General features: G+C 43.9%; 1 protein-coding gene across 7 annotated transcripts in view; it reads left to right on the top strand.

Moving 5' to 3' along the window:
- Nucleotides 1-25,192, top strand: part of pdlim5a (PDZ and LIM domain 5a) — a 254,170-nt gene that overhangs the window by 135,178 nt on the left and 93,800 nt on the right. For 4 of the 7 annotated variants that reach the window (XM_072583846.1, XM_072583847.1, XM_072583845.1 and 1 more), the window contains 2 exons: nt 5,695-5,737; nt 18,621-19,108. In XM_072583846.1, coding sequence (XP_072439947.1) covers nt 5,695-5,737; nt 18,621-19,108 — 531 coding nt within the window. Of the gene's footprint in view, nt 1-5,694; nt 5,738-18,620; nt 19,109-20,772; nt 20,790-25,192 lie in introns of all 7 variants that reach the window. The other 3 variants (XM_072583849.1, XM_072583852.1, XM_072583851.1) reach the window with 2 other exon arrangements.

The raw sequence follows: 25,192 nt of genomic DNA, 5'->3' as shown, positions 1-25,192 counted from the left end.
CTTGTGTCACAATCATAAAAGCTAGAGATTGGAAAAGGATGCAACATCATCAAGTTGATGTTACAATCTGTCTTGTGTGGTCTGAATCCTCAAGTGGCCGTGTGCTTACACCAAATGCTGCCAGAGAAGCTATACCTTTCCTGAAAGTCAGCTGGTGGTACTGTGCCTTTTTCTCTCGTGGTTCACCTGGCGAGGGGGAAATATCTTAGGTTTTGTTTTTCCCTCTGTGACATTTACTGTTTCCTCTCTCTGTTTCCCCTCCTATCCCCTACCATCCTGCGTTCCTTCAATTCTGCCATCTTGTGCATCCCTGATTTTCTCCGCTCCATCTTTTCACAGCTAAGCCTGCATCCCCAAAGATCCTAAAACTCTGGAATTTCTTCCTTAAAACCTCCAACCTCTTTCCTCCTCTGAATGTGCTTGTTAAAAACCTTGACCAAGCACCTACCAATGTACAACCTTCAAGACAAACATTTTAAAAAAATTAAAGCTCTGTAGAGCTATTTAAAATTGCTTGATCAATTAAAAGTTAAATTTGGAAATAAATACAATATATATATTTGCAGATCATCTAAATGCTGGCCTGCAGTTGAAGTCCATCATCAGTTGTTGACACTGGGGTTTCTCTCTGGATCAGATGTGGCAGGTTGACATCTCCTCTTCTGGAGATGGTGTGAACTCTCACTTTCCCTTTGAAAATGCACTAATTGCTCTGATATGGATTTTCAACCTTTAAGAGTTTCCAGAGAAATAGTGATAGGACAAAGGTTGTTTTCCCTGTGGCAAGTTCTTACTGACTACATGTGTTCTGAAACAAATCTATTACTCACTGTCTGGATCAGAAGACTCTCTGCAAGTTTTGTAGGATTGGTGACTCCAACTGAGTATACATTTGCTGCTGTTATCAGTGTCATCAGTTTTGCTAAAATCACTTTTTCTGCAAAAAAAAATGATGTGTTGATAACTGATCTTCATAACATGGTTTTGAACTTGATGTCATTCAAGAGGGCCTTGAAAATACCTCATTGATCCAAATATGAACTGCTAGTCCTACAGTCTGAGTCCAGATGTTTACCAAAACCATCCCAAAGAGTTACCTTCCTCGATTATCTCAACTTGTAACTCTCAGCTAAAGTTAATTAAACCTGTTTATCTGGTCACTTGTCATGGAACACTTCAATGGATAAATAAGCTCCTGGGCTTCCTAATTCATTAACACACTTCATTGACTGATAAGCACGTTGGGCCATCCTGGAATTGTGAAAGACACTTTGCAACTCAAAGTTCTTACTTTCTTCAGTGACCAGTAATGTTTGCACTCGTTCTCGTTGTTGGTGATATGAATTAGTGCAAGAGAGTGGTCAGAATATAAGTTCAACATTGTGAATGCATACAAAACAGCAAACAAATAGCCAAACAAAATGTTCATCTTTATAGCTATTGGGGTATATTATTATAAGCCTGAAGATATTGTTCTTCAGGTACACAATTCCCTGATTAGACCACACTTTGGACGCAATATCTTTATAAGGATATATTGTCCTCTGAGGAGGTGCAACATAGATTTGTAAGAGTGATGTCTGGGATCCAAAGGTTAAGCTGCAAGGGAGTTTCTGGAACTTTAAAAGGTTAAAGGGTGATTTTTCCAGTTATTTCAGGGAGCAGATTGGCTAAGTTTGGAGGAACTATTTCCACAGGTCAAGGAGTCTTGGATGAGGTGGCAGGTTCATAAAGAAGATTTGACCCTTCAGGAATGACATTAGGAAACCTACCTAGGTGCAGAAGGTAATGGAAGTTTGGAACTCTTTTCCGCAAAGAGCAATTGATGCTTGCTCAGTTAATTTTAAATTGGGGCCTGATACGTTTTTGTTAGCCAAAGGAATTGAGCATTATGAGGCAATATAGAGTTAGGTTGAAAATCAGCCATGAGCTCATTGAATGATGATGAGCTAAATGAGCATTTGAGGAGCTAAATGGCTTCCTTCTCTCTCTGGGCTCTTAGAAGAAGAGACCAGGAACGTTGTTGAGGTGACAAGAAGTTGCCTTGTCACAGAAACCCATGTGGGAGATAAAGTTATGCCATGGAATAAACAGGACCCCGGGAGCTTACACTGGGTAGTTAAGTGTTTGTGAGTGTGATGCAAAGGTACAGATTTGGAGTGAGAAGATAAAGGTTTTTACAGTAAAGTGTTGATGTCTGAAATAACTCCACAGAGGCTGGTATTCCTTTATCTTGGTGTAAAGGGTACCAAGTCATCCTTTGTTTACATGTGGAGAGCTCTTGACACTGATCCAGTTCCTTCAGGGCCAGCTCTGAGTGAACAGGCTGTCTGTGAGTCCTGTTCTTATCTGTCAGCCAGATTAATAGTCCCAATCAGGGAATTTGTGTTCTCTGAGGTCAACCTGGCTGACCTCGCTACAATCACTAAACATCAGCCTTTCCTAGTGTTCACTTGAGAGAAGCTGTGACTTGTATATGACAAAATTGCTGCATATTTGCCAAAGAAGTGCCCAACAAAATTCCTTTGGAGTGTAAACACCGTTTGTCTTGTATGGTTGGAGAGCAGATTTCCTGCTTGGCATTGGTTTACTGCTCAGTCTCCAGATCTCCCACAGGCACAATGAGGATAACATGGTTCACCTTTGCCTCACCTGTAAAGGATTGCACAACACAAAGGAAAATGACTCATAACTGCAAGGGAACTGTGATCCAGACATGAGGCCCTTTCACCAAGCTACCGATGGAAGGAAAGTTGCCCAATTTTCAACATCCTCTCTCCTCCTCCGATACCCTCTCTCCTCCTCCGATACCCTCTCTCCTCCTCCGACACCCTCTCTCCTCCTCCGACACCCTCTCTCCTCCTCCGACACCCTCTCTCCTCCTCCGACACCCTCTCTCCTCCTCCGACACCCTCTCTCCTCCTCCGACACCCTCTCTCCTCCTCCGACACCCTCTCACCTCTTCCAAAAACCTCCCCATTGTGAGTTCTCACTGGACCTCGCCAATGTAGACGCTGCCGATACCACTGGGTACCGCACTGGCCCAAACTCAACTCCTGTGCCGCAGACATTAATCTGCCTTAGGACCACCGTTGCTGATGCAGTTGTTGCTGATGCTGCCAGGTGTCGTACTGGGCCCAAACTCATCAACTTCATGCCTCCATAAATCTGTCCTGGACATCTCCAGTTGACCAAACTCATTATCACCAAGGCAGACTTGACGCGGCGGTAGGATGTCTTCAATGATGCAGGAACTGCCAGGAAGCTAAACTCACCTCTGATACCACCACCATGAGACCGTGCTACTGGGGCCCCCACTTGGAGTCCATGCTGCTGGGGCCTACTCCTGTCCATGCTGCTGGGCCCCCACTCGGAGTCTGTGCTGCTGGAGCCCCCACTCATGGTCTGTGCTGCTGAGCCCCCACTCATGGTCTGTGCTGCTGAGCCCCCACTCTGAGTCCGTGCAGGTGGGCCTACTCTAGTCCGTGCTGCTGGGCCCCGACTCGGGATCTGTGCTGCTGGGCCCCCCACTCGCTGCTGATGCCTTTACCATAATTGTGCTCTTCAACAAGGGGTAAGTTTTTAAAAAGAAAAGATAGAAGTCTGAGAAAAAAGAAAAGAAACATAAAGTTATGCAGATGGAGTGAATGAGCCCCAGGCTCAGACACCCAACTCTCCCTGCCATCTTGTCAGACTACAAACACTTGGTGTTATACAGATTGTTTTCTTGCACATCAGCTGGCACTAACCAATTTTGAGGCTTCGGTTCAGTGGTACTTTGAAACTCATCCACAAAGTATTTTTATAAATGTATTCATGGGAAATGGGCACAACTGGCTTGGTTGGCATTTATTGCCCATTCCAAATTATGGTTGAGAAGGTGCGAGTGAGCTACCTTCTTGCACCACTGCAGCCTATGAGAATATAAGTTCACCTGCTGTGCTGTCGGAGAGGAAGCTAACCACTTTGACCCAGTGATAGTGAAGGAGTGGCGATTATATTTCCAAGTCAGGATGATGTTTGGTTTGGAGGGGAACTCGTGGGTGGTGGTTTTCTCTTGTACCTGCATTCCTTGTTCTTGTAGGTGGTAGAGGTTGCAAGTAGGGAGGGTTATGCCTAAAGAGTCTTTGAGATGCTGCAATGCATCATGAAGATGGTACACACTACAGCAACTATGTCTTGCAGATGGAGGCAGTGAAAGTTGAATGCTGTGCCAGTTTAGTGATCTGCTTTGTCCTGAATGGTTTTCAGTGTTTTTGGAGCTGCACTCCTCCAACAAATGAAGAAAATCATGTGAAATCTCTGACTTGTGCCTTGTAGAAGGTCAGCGAAGGAGTCAGGAAATGAGCCACTCCTGACAGTATCCTAGCCTCTGGCCTGCTCTCGGTATGATTAGGAGTAACCCTTTCTGTGTATTTTCCCAAGCTCTTTTTTTTGAGAATGTTTGCATCCCTTGACTGACATTAATTGGTGCTCAAATAAAAAACTCATGATATCCCAGAGAAATCTGCAAGGGAGCCCTCTCCAATTTGGTGGACAACTATTTATTCCTCAACCACGATTACTGAAACAGATTTGGTTTCTGTTGGCTTGCTGCTTATGGGAGGTTACTGCGTGTTAATTAGCTGCTTCAGGCCTGACCCCTCAGCCATTTATGTTTGGGGGTTGGGGAAGCGAGGACAGTTTGTTCTGTTATAACACGTGATTCTTCAACGTGAATTGGCTTTAACCCAATTGAATCATTTAGATCCTTATTTGTAGAATGTGAACTTTCCTTAACTGTTTTGGCTACAATGCCATTCTGGCCCCAGTAGTTTAAATAGGACAGCAATTGCGTGATCTTCTTATAATGCGAGATCTCATGAGAACTGAGCGATTGCATTATTTCAGAACGAACTGTATCTCCATTAGATGTTGAAGCACTTTTGATTATCTTGAGATGGCACTGTAGAAATGCAAGTTGTTCTTTTCTTACCACCATAACAGCATGAAAACCTTTCAAAGTTAAGAAGCAGCAAATTGAGGCTTCATTTTGTCACCTGATCCTGGGTTTGTATGTGTGTGTATGTTCTAGATTAGAGTGGTGCTGAAAAAGCACAGCAGTTCAGGCAGCATCCGAGGAGCAGGAAGATCTTGTCGAGAGAGGAGGAAAACTTCTTCAAGGCAGGCATCCTTGCAAGAGGATTCGCAGTAGGTTTAAAATCAACTAGGTAAAAACAAGGACTGCAGATGCTGGAAATCAGAGTCTAGATTAGAGTGGTGCTGGAAAAGCACAGCAGGTCAGGCAGCATCCGAGGAGCAGGAAGATCTTTGTTTTTACCTGTGCGTGTGTTGCCACTGCCAAACACTGTAATCCATTAGATATGGATTTATTCTGAGTTTATTTGTGAAAGTGAATCTTCCTTATTCTGTATAAGGACCAAAAGAACTGAGAATGCTATAAATCGGAGATAAATTTAGAAATTGCTGGAAAAGCTCAGCAGGTCTGGCAACATCTGTGGAGAGAAATCAGAGTTAACCATTCGGGTCCAGTGACCCTTCCGCAGAATGCTTCTGAAACATTAATTCTGATTTCTCTCCACAGAAGCTGCCAGACTGGCTGAGCTTTTCCAGCAATTTCAATTTTTGTGTTTGTTATACTGTTCTTGTCAATAAACCATAGTAACTGATGATGGCTTCTCTTGTGTTTTTCAGGGCTGCTCCTGCTCCAAAACCAGCAGGAACGACGGTTCAGAAGGTAGGTTAAGGACCACCCAACTAACCAACACTGATGCCTGCATTTCATTCTAACTAACAGGCAGTGCTCATTCTCAACGCGTGCCCTAATATCTGCTCAAAGGCTCCCACTGTTCAGTATTGTGGTGAAGAGCAGGGGAAACTGGCAAAAACACATCAGTCACTATGATTGGATTGTGTCACTTTGTGAAGTGTTCAGTACTGTCATTAAATAGCTGTTTTTCAGGCTTGCTAAGGTTGGTGTTGGCACTTTGACCTTTTTTTAATGTATAGAATCCCTACAGTGTGGCAACAGGCCCTTCGGCCCAACAAGTCCACACCAACTTGTTGGTTTTACTGATGGCAGTGAATGTTGTCCTGAAGGATAAACGTGGAGTCGCTGGAACTTGAGAGGAAAAATGATTTGGGTTCTGAAGAAGAATCACTGGACTCTAAGCATTAGCTGTGTGTGTGTCTCTCTCTCTCTCTCTCTCTCTCTCTTTCTTTCTTTCTCTCTCTCTCTTTCTCTCTCTCTCTTTCTCTTTCTCTTTCTCTCTCTCTCTTTCTCTTTCTCTCTCTCTTTCTCTTTCTCTCTCTCTCTCTCTTTCTCTCTCTGTCCCTCTCTCTCTGTCTCCCTACAGACCTGCTGAGCTGCTCCTGCAATTTCTATTTTTGTTTCAGATTTCCAGCATCTGCAGTGCCTTGTTTTATTTTAGGGAGCATTTATTTGGTGGCATGATGGCTCAGTGGTTAGCACTGCTGCTTCACAGCGCCAGGGACGCAGATTCAAATCCAGCCTCAGGTGATTACCTGTATGGAGTTTGCACATTCTCCCAGTATCTGTGTGGGTTTCCTCTGGGTGCTCCGGTTTCCTCCCACAGTCCAAAGATGTGCAGGTCAGGTGAATTGGCCATGCTAAATTGCCCGTAGTGTTAGGTGCATTAGTCAAAGGGAAATGGGTCTGGGTGAGTTACTCTTCGGATGATGGGTGTGGATTGTTGGGCCAAATGGCCTGTTTCCACACTGTAGATAATAATCTAAACTATTTGCCTGAATTACATGGTACATTAAATTGTGTCTGTTTTATTTACAAAGGGGTAAAAAGAAATGGCTGAGGGTAGAGAGCGGTAGTATTGGTAAGTTTTGGTCTCCATACCGAATAAAGGGTGTTCCTGTCAGAGGAGGAGTGCAATGAAGGTTCTCTAGGTTGCTACTGGGGATGGTAGGATTGTCCTGTGAGGAGAGAGTGATTTAACTGGGCCTGTATTCACATGAGTTCAGAAGGATGAGAGGGATCTGATTGAAACCTACACAATGCTAATAGGGATAGACAGACTGGATGCAGGTTAGATGTGTTCCTTAGATGGGGAGTCTAGAACCAAGGAACACATTCTGAGGATACAGGGTCGATAGGTCATTTCGTTCTATGTTTTGGGAAAGAATAAAACTCTTCGCTCGAAATGCAGTAAATATATGGAATTCACTGAAATAAAAGGCAGTGGAGACCAAGTCACTGAATATATTCAAGAAAGAGATTTTTGTTTAGAATTTGAAGGCATCAAGGAGTGTGAAGGTAAGGATTTGGCATTGAAATAGAGGATTAGTCATGATCACATTGACTGGCAAAGTAGCTACGATGGGCTGAATGGCCTCTTCCTGCTCCTGGTTTCTACAAATTTAGTTACACTTTTCTAAGGACCAGCACAGGTTTTCTTGAATTTTAATACCTCTGTCAGTACTCAGCTTAGTGCACAAAGTCCGCCTGTTTCTTCACAGTGAAGTCACTACACTAGTAATCTAAAGTCCCAGAAAGATCCTCTTTTAAATCCCACCATGGCAGATGGTGAAGTTTGGCCTCGGTATGACTCTGGAATTTTACAAAAAGCTAATCTAAATGACATCCATGTAACCCTTGTCACCACCAATTGGCTAGTTTTCAGTTCCAAATTTAATTGAATCCAAATTTCACCATCTGCTCTGTAAGACTTCAAACCCACATTACTTGGAACATGAGCCTGGGGTTCTGCATCACTCACCTAGTGACATTAGCCCTGTGCCGCCAATACCCCTCACTGGGACTTGGCAATTTTTCTCCCCATTTGGTTTCGAATTGTTTTAAAATAAAAGTGCGACTGTAATGCCGTCCTGCACATTTATCAGTCGATACTGTTCTAACAGCAGGGACTGTGATTGCACAGAAGTGGTTATGAAAGTGGACACATTCCAAGCTTTCAAATTGACAGGATGTTGAACATGAGCGATCTGGCTGTAGCACATCATTTAGTTGCTAACTGTCTCGAACTATTGAGTTTCAGAGTTGCAGAATGCAACTCAACACAAATTGTTTTCTCCAACAGCATATGTTGGGTCATGCTCAGTTTTCCCACTGGTATTCCTGTTTTCATCAGGATGATCAGTTCAAAAGTACATGTGTGAGCTGGAATGCCTACTTAATGCAGAGATTAAAGATGACATGTTTCACATATGTCCTGGGAAATGAGTCTTGCTGATTAAATTCGGCTGTCTGAAATGAAAGAGGAGGAGGAGGTTGAATTCACATACTGTCCATATTCCCAAACTCAGGATCTTGTCAAGCACTTTACCAAGACGGAAATACTTCAAGTACATTGACTGTTGGAGTGTGGCAGTCAGTTTTCCAAACTGTCGCTTGGTTAAAATCTTGGAATTCCCTCCCTAAACAGTCCACGGACCGCCCCCACCCCCGAGGGACTGGAGAGGTTCAAGGAGGAAGCTCACCACCCCTTTCTCTCGGGCAGTTAGGGATTGGCAATAAATTCTGACCCAACCAGTGATGCCACATCCCCTGAAAAAATGAAAGACCCCACAAACATTGTCAGTGACAATGAGCCAGTAACCTGTTTTCTGCGATAGGGAGACAAAGAGCTGTGGATGCTGTAAATCTGAAATGAAAACTGAAATTGCTGGAGAAACTCAGCAGGTCTGGTAGCACCTGTGCAGAGAGAGCACTGGTTTCAAGTCTAGTGACCCTTCTTCGGAACTCAAATAATTTTCTTTCCCTCCCAGAAACAGGGTTAACGATTCAAGACTCTGCTTTCTGTGTTAGAACATTTGATTAGATTAGGTTTCTCTCCATAAATGTTGCCAGACCTGCTGAGTTTCTCCTGTGATTTCTGTTTTGAGTGATGTTGGTTGAGCCTGGAACACCTGGGATAACTCCCTGTTCCTCTTTTGACGTTGCATTGACTCAATCCTCCTTTAACGACCCTTCCAGAAATCTAACTCTCTGACCATTCTGTTTGAACTTTGTCTCTGAATAATCCTCCTCTGGATGGGTATCTGATTTTGGATACTGTGAGCAGCTTTCAGATGTTCTACCGTGATACAGGTGCTACATAAATGCAGGCTCACCTTTCCAATCTTGGCACCTCCTGTTTCACAGGCTGCATGAATAGCCATCGCAAAGAAGTATTCTTCTAGTCACCTCCAGACCGCACAGAGCATTAGATATTTGTTTTAAATTGTGGGTATGACTGGCTGTGTCAGCGTTTATTCCCCTGAGGATTGTAAAGAGTCAACCGCATTGCTGTAGGTCTGGAGTCACATGTAGGGCAGATTGGGTACGGATGGTAGATTGCCTTCATGGTTACATGATCACTGTTAAACTGACATTTTATTCCATTATTTTTATATACTGAATTCAAATCTCACTTGCCATGGTGGGATCTGCACCCAGATCCCTCAAGTACTGGCCTGGGCCTGTTGGTTAGTCCTGTGACATTTACCATTGTTCAGTGCCTTGTGTCCATCCAGCCTTCACTGTGACACTCCCTCCCAACAAAGAGTGCTTACAAACCCTTGTTAAATGCCATTCCCTCTGCAATTCTGAGCTTTCTTGTCAGCTACACTTGAATTCTGTGGTCACAGTGTGTTAACACAGGACCCTCCAGTATTGAGGAATCTACAGGTTGAGTCAAATAATGGGTCTCTTGTATATGCCTGCACAGAGTCAGACAGCACCACAGCTTGCTAACGAGCCCTTATTGCATTGTATAATCCAAGGTCAGTGTACCTCATTAATCTTTTTTTTGCAAGCAATGCTTGACATAGAACTTTCCAAAAATCAACGGCAGCATAAACCTGAATTTAATTATTATTATTTCTGAGTGCTTTCATCTGTCAAGAACTTTGACCACACCTTCACTTGTCGTTGCTGTGAACGCTGATGTGCAAATGGACTCAAACAAACCTTCTCCCAGAATAAATGGGTGGAAAATTGCACTTATGTTGGATCAGGAATAGGCCATTTGGCCCCTCAATCATTTGCTACCATTCAGTTCAATCTTGGTTGCTCTCCACCTCAAATCCATTTACTTACCTTGGCTCCACACGACTGAATACCCTAAGCTAAAACAATCTGTCTTTAAATTTCCACTGATACCTTGCATTGCAGCGTGAGATAGAGTTTGACATTTTATACATTTTTTGAAATGATTGCTTTCTGATTTCACTGCTGGAAAAAAAACTCTCAAGCCGGACTCCCCCCACCCCACCCCCATGAGAGAAAATGGTTTCTCTTTCTCTCGACCAGACGTGAATCCCTCTCGTTTTGAGCAGCCCAGTCAGATATTGGGCCAACCCGCCCGATCCTTGACGTACCCTGCTTTCTGAATTTCAGCTCCCATGTAATTCTCATGGATGTGCATTTAGGTAGCACCTTTCACCAACTTTTGACATTTGTGCTTTGTTGACAAGCCCCTTTTGAACTCTGGTCCCTGTTGAAGTACAAAGAACAAAGAAAATTTACAGCACAGGAACAGGCCCTTCAGCCCTCTAAACCTGAGCCGATCCATATCCACTGTCTAAACCTGCCGCCCAATTCCTAAGCATCTGTATCCCTCTGCTCCCCACCTATTCATGCCTCTGTCCTGACGCATCTTGAAAGAATCTACCATGCCTGCCTCTACCACCTTTGCTGGCAACGCCTTCCAGGCACCTACCACCCTCTGTGTAAAGTACTTGCCACATGTATCCCCCTTAAACTTTTCACCTCTCACCTTGAAAGCGTGACCTCTCGTTATTGAATCCTTCACCCTGGGGGAAAAAAGCTTATCTCTATCTACCCTGTCTATACCCGTGATGATTTTGTAAACCTCAACCAGGCCCCCCTCAATCTCCTTTTTTCTCATGAAAACAATTCTAACCTACTCAACCTCTTTTCATAGCTAGCACCTTCCATACCAGACAACATCCTTGTAAGGTAAAAACAATGACTGCAGATGCTGAAAACCAAATACTGGATTAGTGGTGCTGGAAGAGCACAGCAGTTCAGGCAGCATCCAACGAGCAGCGAAATCGACGTTTCGGGCAAAAGCCCTTCATCCTTCTCTGCACCCTCTCCAAAGCATCCACATCCTTTTGGTAATGTGGTGGCCAGAACTGTACACGGTATTCCAAAAGCGGCTGAACCAATGTCTTGTACAATTTTAACATGACCTGCCAGCTCTTCTACTCAATACTCTGTCCAATGAAGGCAAACTTAACATATGGCGCCTTGACTACTCTATCCACCTGTGCTGCCACCTTCAGGGTACAATAGACCTGCACTCCCAGATCTCTCTGCTCATCAACCTTTCCCAAGGCTCTTCCTTTTACAGTATAGCTGACTCTAGAATTAGACTTCCCAAAATGCATCACCTCACAGTTGCATGGATTGAATTCCATCTGCCATTTCTCACCCCAACTCTCCAGACTATCTGTATTCTCCTGTATTCTGCTACTCTACCGATCTTTGTGTCATCTGCAAACTTGCTGATCATACCAACAGTGCCTTCTTCCAGATTATTTATGTATATCACAAACAACAGTGGCTCCAGCACTGACCCCTGTGGAACACCACTGGTCACCTTTCTCCATTTTGAGAAACTCCCTTCAACTACTACTCTCTGTCTCCTGTTGCTCAACCAGTTCTTCATCCACCTAGCTAGAACACCCTGCACACCATGTGACTTCACTTTCTCCATTAGTTTATCATGGGGAACCTTATCAAATGCCTTACAAAAGTCCATGAATATGACATCTACAGCCTTTCCTTCATCTATCAAATTGGTCACTTCCTCAAAGAACTCTAAGTTGGTAAGGCACGATCTCCCCACACAAAACCATGTTGCCTATCACTGATAAGCCCATTCTTTTCCAAATATAAATAGATTTTATCTCTCAGTACCTTCTCCAGCAACTTTCCCACCACTGACATCAGGCTCACTAGTCTGTGTTTATCTGGAATATCCCTACTACCCTTCTTGTACAGGGGGACAACGTGAGCAACTCTCCAGTCCTCCAGCACCTCACCTGTATTTAAGGATGCTACAAAGATATCTGTCAGGGCCCCAGTTATTTCCTCTCTTGCCTCCCTCAGCAACCTGGGATAGATCCCATCCAGTTCTGGGAATTTGTCTACCTTAATAACCTTTAGCCTACCCAATACATCTTCCCTACTTATGTCAACTTGATCCAGAGTAATCAAACTTCTATCTCCAATCTCAACATTCATCATGTTCCTCTCCTCAGTGAACACTGATGCAAAGTAATCATTCAGAATCTCACCCATTCTCTCAGGTTTGACATACAGCCTTCCTTAGCCTTTAGTGGACCAATCCTTTCTCTAGTTACCCACTTGCTTCTTATATAAGAATAAAAGGCTTTGGGATTCTCCTTAATTCTGTTCGCTAAAGCTATTTCATGAACTCTTTTAGCCCACTTGATTCCTCGTTTAAGACTGTTTATTCCTCCAGGGCCCGTTCTATTCTTAGCTGCCTGGACCTTATACACGCTTCCCTTTTCCTCTTGGCTAGTTGTATGATTTCTCCTGTCATCCACAGTTCATGAATCTTGCCTTCCCTATCCTTTGCTTTCAGTGGAACATGCCTATCCTGCACTATCTTTAACTATCTTTGAAAGCCTCCCACATCTCAAATGTGGACTTCCCTTCAAATAGCTGTGGAAAAAGAACAGCCAATTTGTCCACAGCGAGCTCCTGCACTCAGCACCACAATGGTACTTTGATGGTTTTCTTTGGGGAGTTGGGGTTACGTTCAACATAAGACACGGGGGAGAATATTGCAATGGGATCTTTTCTCCAAGAGGGCAAGCAGAGCCCCTTTTGATGATGGTACCCCAACAATGTCACACTTCCTCAGCTCTCCACGTTTGATGTGTTGGCCATGTGGCCTGGCTTTTTGATAGGTTCACCCTCACAGCAGGGATCCAATCGTCTTCTGACTTGGGGAGCTGTGCTTCCAAAGACGCAAAACAGGGAATCTTCCTGATCATTTAATTCCCTCAGTGCTGCTCTGTTCAGGTTCCCACTTTGTTTCCAAGAGTTTAAGTTTGGGATTATGTTCAGCATGGACCGGTTGGACCGAAGGGCCTGTCTCTGTGCTGTATGACTGTGGCAGTTTTATTTTCAATAAAGAAAGTCTTTAATTGATGGCTTTTTTTAAAAGTAGGCGCAGAGAGCCGATACTTGAGTTGATGAATGTTTCCTTGTGTGAAGCAGATTGTGCAGAATGTCAAGTGATCCCTATCAGGGAAATTGGTTTGTAATGAGAACATTGTGCACAGTGCTGCTGTGGGGCAGAAGTGATTTTGACAGTAGGTATATTTCTCCATAGAGGTGGGGATCTAAGCCAATAAGTCTGCAGTAGTATCTTTAGTCTGGTTCCAAATTTATATGGAAAATTCTATGTTCCAGGAATTTTCAATAAAACCTATGCGAAACCAAGTTGCAGGTGAATTTTTTTTTCTCTGTAAACATGAATAGAAATTTTGGTTTTCTGCCTGTGGACTTTGAAGCATTACCTACTTTCTATCTGCTTTTCTTTTAGCATTTTGGCAGATTGTAGTCTCTCTGTGAGCTTTGGGTCTAAGAGTAGCAGCATTTTAACTACTGATTAAAACACGAAAGTACTTAGTTAACACTGAGAGAATTCTCCCTCTTGTAGCAGAGACTAGAACTAGGGGACACAGCTTTTAAAAACATGAAAGGAATTTTCTTTTTACGGCAGAGCTTAGTCTTAGAGAGTCTTTGAGGTATACAGCACAAAAACAGACCCTTCGGAGCTATCAGAAAATGTTGTCAGAATCCCCTTCCCCAGCAAGCTCTCGTGGTGGACTCATTTTATCTTTCCTAACAAGGGGTCAGAGGATATTGAGTGTGCACAGAGAAGTGAAGTTCAGACCACAATCAGATTGACCATGATTTAATTGAATTGTGGAGCACAGAAACATAGAAAATAGGTGCAGGAGTAGGCCATTCGGCCCTTCGAGCCTGCACCCCCATTCAGTATGATCCCTCTTGAATCTATCTATTGAGCTGGCCCCAACCGCTTCCTGTGGGAGAGAATTCCACAGGTTCATAGCTCTCTGAGTGAAGAAATTCTTTCTCCTCTCAGTCCTGAAATGCCCTTATTCTTAGACTGTGACCCCTAGTTCTGTACTTCAACATCAGGAACATTCTGTAATCTATCTTCACCAAACCACCTTCCTTCTGTGATTCTTAATTAGTCTATGCAAAAACTATCCTTTTCAAGTTTTCATTGACACCCAGTCTCAATAGATTTCCATTACCATTCACAACAAATTATTTCTTGGTATTACCTGAGTGGCCTGGATCCAATTTTAAGGATCCCTCCCCTACTCCAACAGAATGATTTCTGATTTTCACTCCTTCTTCCCCTACTACAGCCCAATGAGGAAATGGGATCAATACTTTTGACAACTTTCATCAACGTGCCTTTATTGGTCAGTGCGTTGAGTGTAGGAGTTGGGAGGTCATGTTGTGGCTGCACAGGACATTGGTTAGGCCACTTTTGGAATATTGCGTGCAATTCTCGTCTCCCTGCTTTAGGAGAGATGTTTTGAAACTTGAAAGAGTTCAGAAAGCATTTCCAAGGATGTTGCCAGGGTTGGAGGGTTTAAGCTATAGGGAGAGGCTGAACAGGCTGGGGCTGTTTTCCCTGGAACATTGGAGGCTGAGGGGTGACCTTATAGAGGTTGATAAAATCATAAGGGGCATAGAGATGTTAAATAGACAAGTTATTTTCTCCAGGATAGACGAGTCCAGAATGAGAGGGCATAGGTTTAAGGTGAGACGGTTAAAATTTAAATGGAACCTAAGCAGCCACTTTTTACAGAGGGTGGTACCCGTATGGAATGAGCTGCCAGAGGAAGTGGTGGAGGGCTGGTACAATTGCAACATTTAAAAGGTATCAGGTTGGATATATGAATAGGAAGGATTTTGAGGGATATGGGCCAAATACTGGCAAATGGGACTGGATTAATTTAGGATGTCTGGTTGGTATGGACGAGTCGGACCACCAGGTCTTGTTTCCATGCTGTGCAACTCTACGGAGAAAGTGAGGACTGCAGATGCTGGAGATCAGAATTCGGTGTGTGATACTGGAAAGACACAGCAGGTCAGGCAGCATCTGAAATCAGGACAATCGACATTTTGGTTATAAGCCCCAATTCCTGATGAAGGGCTTCTGCCCAAAACGTTGATTCTTTTGCTCCTCTGATGCTGCCTGACCTGCTGTGTCTTTCCAGCACCACGCTCTTGACTCTGTATATTTCTATTACTCTATAACTCCTGAATTTCAATACACTTAATCTCCTTAATGCAACGACATTTATATCTTTGCGACCTTATGATTAAGTGTTTTCAGTTGCTGGTATCAATCTGGTTAACCCTCCTTTGGTTAGTAAGTCCTGCCTGGGTCTAGTTGCCCAGAACTAAATGTACCAGTCTGAATGGGGTCTTTAAATTGTAATATAACATCAATCCATGTAGTACAGCCGCCTCTCCCCACTCCTCAGGAGACAGCCATAATTAATTTGTTTTCCTAATCCCTCTTTACACCTTCCCTTCAGCTTTCTATCTGAGCTCAGGATTTTGAGCTGGGTTGCAATTCAGCATTTAATCAGTTCCTGAAGTCTGCGCCTATGTGCTAATCTCCCGTAAAGATGCAGGATTTGCTGCAAAGCGTTGAAACGAACATTGGAATGAGTTTTACTGAATGTGTGTCGGGCTAACCCTCTTTCATTGGAAGTTAGATTATATTTGTTGAGCTCGGCAGAGTTGAGTTTATCTTTACTCGCTCATGGACATTGTTCCCCATCTGTCCTGACAGTGTGAGGAGCTGCTGAGAACCGTTCCCACCCCCGAAACTGCAAAGCAGATCACCTGATTGTTAATGCTCTGTGGGCTGTTGCTGTGCACTGTGACACTGGCCAAGCTTTGATAATGTCTCCTTGCTGTCCAGCACTTGAGGATTGAGACTGTGCAAGCGGCTATACAAATGCAAGAGAAGCAGGGCTGGCAATGTTGGTGGAGACACACTCACACACACTCACACACTCTCACTCACACACTCTCACTCACACTCTCACTCACACTCTCACTCTCACTCTCACTCTCACACTCACACTCACACTCACACTCACACTCACACTCACACTCACACTCACACTCACACTCACACTCACACTCACACTCACACTCACACTCACACTCACACTCACACTCACACTCACACTCACACTCACACTCTCACATACACATTTAAGTCTGACGCATCTCTTTCTCTGTTTGAAGAATTACCAGACTTGCTTTCTCCTCAAGTGTGGTTGTGAATTTTAATTGAACATGTCACATCAATTCAGTGGCCTTCCTTCTGTCCTATTCCTGTACAAATACTCATCATGACAAGTTTTTTAAGCTTCCTCCCTACTGTCCCAAATAATGCTTTTGTTTTTAATCCCTGGAATTGTATGTTTGTCACTAGAAATTTGACTGCGTGGTATTTATTTGAATGCTACCAGAGTCAATGGGACTGGTGTTTTGCTCCCATCAGTAAGGTCTGATTTACTTTATGATGTGGAGGTGCCGGTGTTGAATTGGGGTGGACAAGGTCAGAAGTCGCACGACACCAGGGTTATTGGAAACCACAAGCTTTCAGAATGCTGCTCCTCCAGATGAAGTGCCGAAGGAGCAGTGCTCCGAAATCTTGCTATCCCTGATGAAGGGCTTATGCCTGAAACATCGACTCTCCTGCTCCTGGGCTGCTGCCTGACCTGCTGTCCTTTTCCAGTGCCACACTTTATGACTCTGATCCCCAGCATCTACAGTCCTCACTTTCTCCTGTTAGACTATGGTGTTATGTGACTTCTGACCTTGATTTAGTTTAGTAACATGTTAAAGATTCAATGTGACATAGCAACAGTACTGGATACTACCTGGTGGCATAGAAACTGGCTGCTGTGGGTGAGCCTTCTTGCATGCCAGACTTGAATGGGTTTCAGGCAGGTGCCTGCAGTCGTTTGGAGTGTTCTCAGGGAAAACCTATGCTGGTCTTGATTCGAGTGTTTTTGTGATCAGTGGTACCCATGGTTCCAATTCAGACTTTGGCTCAGCCAGATCAAATCACATAACGAGGCATCATAATTAAGAATTAACCCTGCAGCAAAATTAATTGCACTTAAAACCTCCACTAAATTATTTCAAAAGTTAGCACCCTGTTTTTCTTGCCCACTCCACAACTCTTGCTTTGACCAATGTCTGTTCCTGTGAGTGCAGTGTGGTGGTCTGTTTACAGGAATACAATTTATATTTTTAAGGACGTATTAATTTTGTTTTCAGATAAAAGGGGTATCTCTTGTGCTATATTTACCTGCTGCAGGAATATTCCATTCACTACTCTGGAATTATTATTTCTTACCTCTTTTTTTTAAATTGATTCACCAATGATCCCTTTTGACTCCCTGAGCTATTCCCTCATTCAGTTAGATCACGGCTAATCTGTATCTTAAAATCACCAACCCATCTTGGCTCCATGTTCATGAATACCCTCCCCAAACAGCAATCCATCCAAACCCATTTTTGAAATTTGCAGTCAACATCGGTTTGGAGATTAGATTCCCGACAGGATGGAAACAGACCTTTCGGCCCAGCAAGTGCACACTGACTCTCCTAAGAATAACCCATCCACACCCTGTTTTTACCCCTGATTAATGCGCCTAACACTACGGACAATTTAGCATGGCCAATTCACCTAACCTGCACATCTTTAGACTATGGGAGGACTGTGGCAGACACTGGGAGAATGTGCAAACTCCACACAAACAGTCGCCCAAGGCGGGAATCGAACTTGGGTCGCTGGCGCTGTGAGGCAGCAGTGCTAACCACTGAGCCACTGTGACGCCTTCCTCTTAATTGATTCATTTAAAAAGTGTCCATTTATCCATTATACTTAAGATAATAAAAAATGTTCACAGTGGGGACAAATTTCTCAGGTTTTCCATTGCTTTCAGGGAGCTGTGGTTATTGTTAGTGTTTTACCTTAAGGATGCTAAAACTATCAGCAGAAATAGGCCCTCAAGCCTGTCCTGCCATTTGAAACGATCCTGCCCGCTCTCCGTAATCCTTCAACCCATTACTGATTAAAAATCTCCTGCCTGTCTCCTCCTTAAAGTTGCTCAATGTCCTGGCATCCAGCGTATTCTAGGATAGTGAATTCCACAGATTCATGAAGCTTTGAGAGACATAATTTCTCCAGTTTGAAATCAGCCACACCTTCCTTATCCTAAAACTATGACCTCTTGTCCTCAATTGCTCCCCATCTGCTTTGTCAATCCCCTTTAGCATCTTTGAATGCCTCAATTAGATCCTTCCAAACTCCAGAGAGTAGACCAAGACCCAGACTGCTCCAGTTCCCTTCCTCAAATCTTTCAAAATTTGCTTTACCCATCATGGGGTTTCGGAGAACACTTCCAAAGGACAAAATATGAAGCATGAGTTTCCTTGTTTGCATGTTATTTTTTGTGTGTGTAACTTGTGTTTTTTTTTCTTCCGCCCACGTTCTGCTCAGGATGAGCTGCAGGAAATAACACACACTGTGCCTGTTGCATCAGTTGCTCCTCTGATGCCAAAGGTCCCATCTGCACCCAGCTCGGCCTACAATATGACGGCTCGTCCTTTCGGAGCCTCATCGTCTCCAAAGGTCACGCCGACGTCCGCATCACCCCAGCCTGCAGCCTTTTCCCCAGCTTCTTCACCCCTCACTCAGCCTCTGCCTCCATCACCGGCAAGCACTCTCAATAATTCCGCTCCCCCACCATCAGTGCCTGTTGCATCTCCACCACGAACGCATGCCAGTTTTAAACCTGGTGTCAATGGGCGCACGCCACCAGTCACCACTGCTAAACCGACAGTAACCTCGTCCGTTAATGTCCCATGGCAGCCCAAGGTGTACAACACGCCCATAAACCTCTACTCCTCTGACAACGCCCATGAGGTGGCAGAGGGACAGAAGAGAGGACTGAGAGAGGGGCAGAGCGATGCCAAGCAGCAGAATGGGTAGGTGGCTTCTTGCAAACCATGTAGAACAGTCTGGGAAGCAAGCAGCAGACACACCTCACTCTCGGGTGGCTTGACGAAAATTCCATTTGCATTCCAGGACATGGGAATTCGTTACCGCAGCAACAAGAGACTAGTTGAGGTGCCTCAACATTTCTGTGTTTTGATTCATAAAACTGTCACAGAAGCAAAGGTGATATAGTTTTAAGAAAATGTTTTCAACCTAATGAAACAGTATGTTGCAAATATTGATTTTGCCTCAGTCAGGCAGGTGTTAAAACATTCTGTATTTCGCACATTATCCCTTCTGAATATATCCCAGAATTTCCCTGGATTTCATTAATCTCAGTGCATGTAAGCTTCTCGTTACATGCGAGTTCCTCTTTTGAACTGAAACCAATTTGTGAATTGGATGTATAGGTGGTCAAGAGAAAAGGTTGCAGAACTATGGAGAAAGTATAGTGAATTGGGACTGTTCAGGAGCTATCATGGGCATGATGAGCCAAATGGCCTTCTCCTTTGCTGTTCAACTTGATGATTTTGTAACTTGGGTTTGCTTGATTTCCTGCAGAGGCAGGTAAAAGTGGGTTGTGAACTTAAGCATTTGGAAGTTGCATAGCATTCCCTTCATGTCTGGTTTGCTTGCACATACTTGCTTCTGCCAGACCTCCCATATACTGACCCCTCAAGCAAACTTGGAAACACTTGCAGAATCCCTTGGCCAGAGTAGAGGAGAAAAGTTATTTTCCTGTTGACTGTTAATTCAACTTTAAACGCACACAAAAAAACCTTCAACTCTTCCAGTGAAGAGTAAGGTTCTGTTGTTGTTTTTAAACATAACTGGAGATTTCTAGGAAAGACAACATTTCTGAAGAATTTAACTTCTCTGCACTTTCACATCTTGTTCTCAGATGTTTGTACTGTGCAATAAAAATCTGCTTAGCGAAGGGTGAACTTGATGCTGGTGTAACATTAGTGCAGGAATAACCGTCTTGATCCCCAAATATAGTCTGATCTGGGTAATTTTAGCTGAATATGTTACACCTGCTAATGTAGCTATAAGTTTTTGGCATGCTTTCAGAATCTAAACTAAACGCACAGTTAAATTAATGGCTTCATAGGAATAAACAGTTCACTAAATTCAAATTTAACTGAGGTTAACTTTTAATTTAAACTTAGAATGGTGCAATGTGTCGTTTAAAAAGGAAGTTTCATCCTATCAGTGCTGCTGTTTTCAGAATTGGTTAAATATCACCTTGGGTTGTGTGACTTGTTGTGAAGTTAAGTTTCGTGCAGTTTTGTTTTTAAAGTCTCTTGTGATTTGATTTTTAGAAAGGGATTGACCAATTTTAATTTCAATATACTCTTGTCAGTGTAACAAGACTACCCTAGCCCAAAGCTGTGTCTGCTGCTTGTTGAGTGAGCAGGATCATGCCAATCCAAACCTCAAGTCACCCCCCCCCCCCCCCAAAAGGAAAAGCCATTTTACCTGACTCCAAAATGAGCCTTTTAACTGGACTGGTCTCAAAGGTTGTATTCGGTTCCTGCACCCACCCAACAGACATTTCTGGGTTTTTTTGCTTTTGAAGCTTGGATTGGCAAAACATGAAATCCAAAAAAAATCTGTGTATTTATTGATGAAACATAATCTCTTTTCTTTTCAGATACAGATCATGGCCAAGTTAGTGTCCGTGTTATTGCTATCTGGTGACTCATGACTTGTCAGTAACTAGCATGTGTGGTTGCCATGCAAGGAATGATCCTATACAAAGTGTTGCTTCTGGCTTTCTCCTCCTTCTCTCTTCTCTCTTCGCGCTCTCTAGCTCTCTCACTCTCTTGCGCGCTCTGACCCTTCCTCCTTCCCTCTTCTCTCTTTTGTGATTTGTCTCTATGCATAAGGCAAATTGGAAATGCATAGGATGTGACAGGATGTTGTCATTACTCAGTTATGTACATGTTCTGTCAGGACTGACTTGCTTTTTGATGTGCTGCACTGACCGCAGATGCATGTGTTCACAAAGAGATGAAGATTCAGAATTTGTACAAGGGCTGGATTCCCTAAACTTAACTTTCCAGCAAAATTATTGCCTTGAATTAATACTCAACTCTTTAACACCTTTCCAATCTGCACACGTCAAAACCAAATCCCATTCCAGGAAACCGCTTGGGGTCAAGAGCTCATTTTAAAGTGAGAGTTTATTTTTAAAAGCAAATTAATTCAGTGCAGAGTGCCTGGTACAGCTGTAAAGTTAGTGGAGTATTTATGAGTTTCTTTTCCCTTAGCTAGGTGAGCTTAAGGAAGTGCAGAATTGTGGACACCATTTCAAATACGGAGCAGCCACTTGAGACTGAGATGGTGACAATGTCTTTTTTTACTCGGAGGATTGTGAATCTTTGGAATTCCCAACCCCCAAAGGGGAATTACAATCATTTGTATGTCTGAAATAGAAATTGGGAACATAGGGGTATTATGGGAAAGAGAGAGTGAATGGACAATCTTACAAAGTAGGCCCGAAAGCCTGAAAGGTGTGGTCCTGTTCTGGTGTTCCTACAGTCCTGTGACTGGATATTGTCTTCATGAAAGATAACAAAGGGAGAAAAGGAGGCATGACTGGAAATTTATTGCAGTTGAAAATCCTCCTAAACACAATTTAGGAACTCTTCCACCTCTCTGCTGTTTATGCCAGTACCATCCCAGTCGATAATTAATTAAGGAGTGCATTGCACTACTAAGCAGAGAGAGAGGGAGGGAGGGAGGATGACCCAGAGGGGGTCAAGGACAGAATCTATTTGGTTAGAGCTAAGGAACATAAAGTTTCAGTTAAATTGCTTGATGTAGAGTAGAGTAGATCAGATTAGATTACTTAGTGTTGAAACAGGCCCTTTGGCCCAATAAGTCCACACTGTCCCGCCGAAGCGCAACCCACCCAGACCCAAGAAAGACTAATTAAACAATGGGCTACCATTAAAATCAAAGAGTGTTCACATACTGTTGAGGTAAATTCCCTTGAAGGGAAAATACGTGGTCATCAAGTCCCGAGCTCCCTGGATGACAGAAGACATAGTGATTGCAGTAAAGGGAAAGAAGTATGCTTCAGCTGATGTTAGTTAGATAATATTGGGTGGCTCAGTGGTTAGCACTGCTGCCTCACAGCTCCAGGGTCCCAGGTTTGATTCCAGCCTCGGGCGAATGTCTGTGTGGTGTCTGCACATTCTCCCCGTGTCTGCGTGGGTTTCCTCTGGGTGCTCCGGTTTCCTCCCACAGTCCAAAGATGTGCAGGTCAGGTGAATTGGCCATGCTAAATTGCCCATAGTGTTAGGTACATGAGTCAGAGGAAAATGGGTCTGGGTGGGTTACTCTTCGGAGGGTCAGTGTGGACTTGTTGGGCCGAATGGCCTGTTTCCACACTGTAGGGAATCGAATCTAATTTGTAATTGAGAACCAGGTTAAATGTAGAAGGTTCAGAGGGGAATTGAGAGTATGAGAAGAGGCTGACCTAAAAGCCTTTAATGGGCATAAATATAGTAAAATTAATGGTCACGAGGTTAATTATACAAAGCCAACTCAGAATTGCTAAGGCAAATTGCATCTAATTAACTTGGTTGAGATTTTTGATCAAGTTAATGTTGATGTGAGTGTTCATGAACTTCCAAAACAAAAAATTGGATAACGTGTAACGAGCGAGGAAATGGAATATAAAGGACAATAGCAATCTGGATACAAAGCTGGCTGAGCAACAGGAAACAACAATTCACTGTTCTTTGTTGAACAGAAGGACAGTTTATACTGGAGGTCCCAGGAACTGGTGTTACACCCTATTGTTGAGAGTGTGATGCTGGAAAAGCACAGCAGGTCAGGCAGCATCCAAAGAGCAGGAGAATCGACCTTGTGAGCATAAGCTCTTCATCAGGAATGTAGGGCCCACATCTGCCCCTATTGTGAGTGTCACTTCCGTTGGTGACATCATTCTTGATCCTATAATCATGCCTACTCAAGTGACTGTCCCTGTCCCCAAACCCAGCTCCAGCCCCACCTCAGATCCTAGCTCCCAGCCCTGCAATGTCATTACTGTTCCCCCAGACCTCACCCTCACTGAAAATGAACGTTTAGTCCTCAGCAAAGGTCTCACCTTCATCCCTCTATGCTCCTGGATGAATGAGTTCAATCACGCGTTGCAACCTTGGACATTTCTTCCACCACCTCTGGGCCCACCTTTTCAAGCAAGACTCCTGCCCACCCACCCATTCTCTCCCCTCCAACACACACCCCATCCACCTAGATGCCCCATACTGGCCTGTTACCCGCCCTCAATCTCTTCATTTCATTTCTAGCTGCCACCATGACATCAACCACCTCAACCTGTCCTCGCCTCTCACCCATTCCCACCTCCTGCCCTCTCAAAGTGCAGCCCTCCACACCCTCCGCTCCAACCCCAACCTCACCATCAAACCCGTAGACAGGGACAGGGCAGGGACCGTGTACACTGGTAGTTTGGCCAACCGACCTCCACACCGCTGAAGCCAGGTGCCAACTCGCAGACACCACCTCCTGCCCCCCTTCACCAAACCATCATCTCCCAGACCGTCCCCAACTTCATCACCTCTGGGGATCTCCCATCCACACCCTCCAACCTTATCACTCATGAACCCCGCACTGCCCGATTCTACTTCTTACCGAAGATTCCTCATTCCTGATCAAGGGCTTATGCCCGAAACATCGACTCTCCTGCTCTTCGGAGGCAACTGCTCTTTTCCAGTACCACATTGTCAACTCTGGTCCCCAGCATCTGCAGTCCTCCCTTTCTCCTTGTACCCTGTTGTTCCAGATGTGCATTAATCACTGAGACTGTCGTGTGGAGGACAAAATTTGCAGACAATATAACATTTGGCAGCATTGTGAACTGTGAAAAGGATAGTGTCGAATTTTGAAAGGATATAGACAGGCTGGTGGAACGGACAAACTAGTGGCAAAGGAGATTTAATGTGGAAATGTATGAATTGATTTGTGTTGTAGAAACGTAATGGAAAGACAGAATAATATCAAAGATAAATTCTAAATGTTACATTGGAGCAGAAAGACAGAAGTGTTTTTAAAAAAACCGAAAGAACTGCGGATGCTGTAAATCGGAAACAGAAGTTGCTGGAAAAGCTGAGCAGGTCTGGCAACACCTTCTTTTTAGGTTAGATTACTCCACATCTGTGGAGAGAGATCAGAGTTAATGTGTCAGGTTGAATGACCCTTCCTCAGACTGGATGGAAAATATCAGTTTATATGCAGAAGATAGGGTGGAGGGGAGGGGATAAGGTGGATGATGGGTGGAGCCCAGAGGGAGAGGGAAGAACAGTTGGGTAGATAAATGAGTGGTAAATGATGAGGCTGAGTGGCTGTTAATGGAGACTGTTGGTGGCTAACAATGGGTTGTGTTTAATGGCAAGCTATGTGATAACAAGGCCTGGTGTGTGGGGGTTGGGGTAAGGATCTGGGAGAGCTGAAGCCCGAAAATAATTGAACTCGATACTGAGTCTGGAGGGCTGCAGGGACCCCAAGTGGAAAATGAGGTGCTGTTCTTCCAGCTTGTGCTGATCTTCGCTGGAGCACTGCAGCAGGCCTGAGACAGAGATTTTGGGCAGAAGTCAGAAGTCTTGCACATGCACATAACCGGCAGCAGGGCAGGCTGAAGGCTTATAATAATGGAATAATGTCTAAGGCATCCTGTTCTTCATTAGAAACATAGAGCAGCAAGGCAAGGAATTGATGTTAAACTTGTTCAGAACACTTGTTCAGCCTCACCTGGAGAATTGTCGAGTCCTGAAGACTGCATTCCAGGAAGAATGTGATAGCATTAATCAGGTTGCAGAAAAGATTCCTGAGCATGGTTCCAGGGATGAGGAATTTCAATTATATAGTTAAATTATATATATTGGAATTATTGGAGAAGAGGAGGCTGAGCAGAAATTCAAAACCATAAGGAGTCTAGGTGGAGTAGAGCAGGAGAAATTGTTCCCACTTATAAAGGGATTGAAAATGGGAGGGCACCGATTTAAGGAAATTGACAAAAGAAGCAGTGGTTACAACAAGGAAAT

This window comes from Chiloscyllium punctatum, chromosome 14, assembly GCF_047496795.1.
Source record: "Chiloscyllium punctatum isolate Juve2018m chromosome 14, sChiPun1.3, whole genome shotgun sequence".
NCBI lineage: Eukaryota > Metazoa > Chordata > Chondrichthyes > Orectolobiformes > Hemiscylliidae > Chiloscyllium > Chiloscyllium punctatum.
Note: the sequence above shows the minus strand (reverse complement) of the source record. Positions and strands in the feature narration are given on the sequence as shown.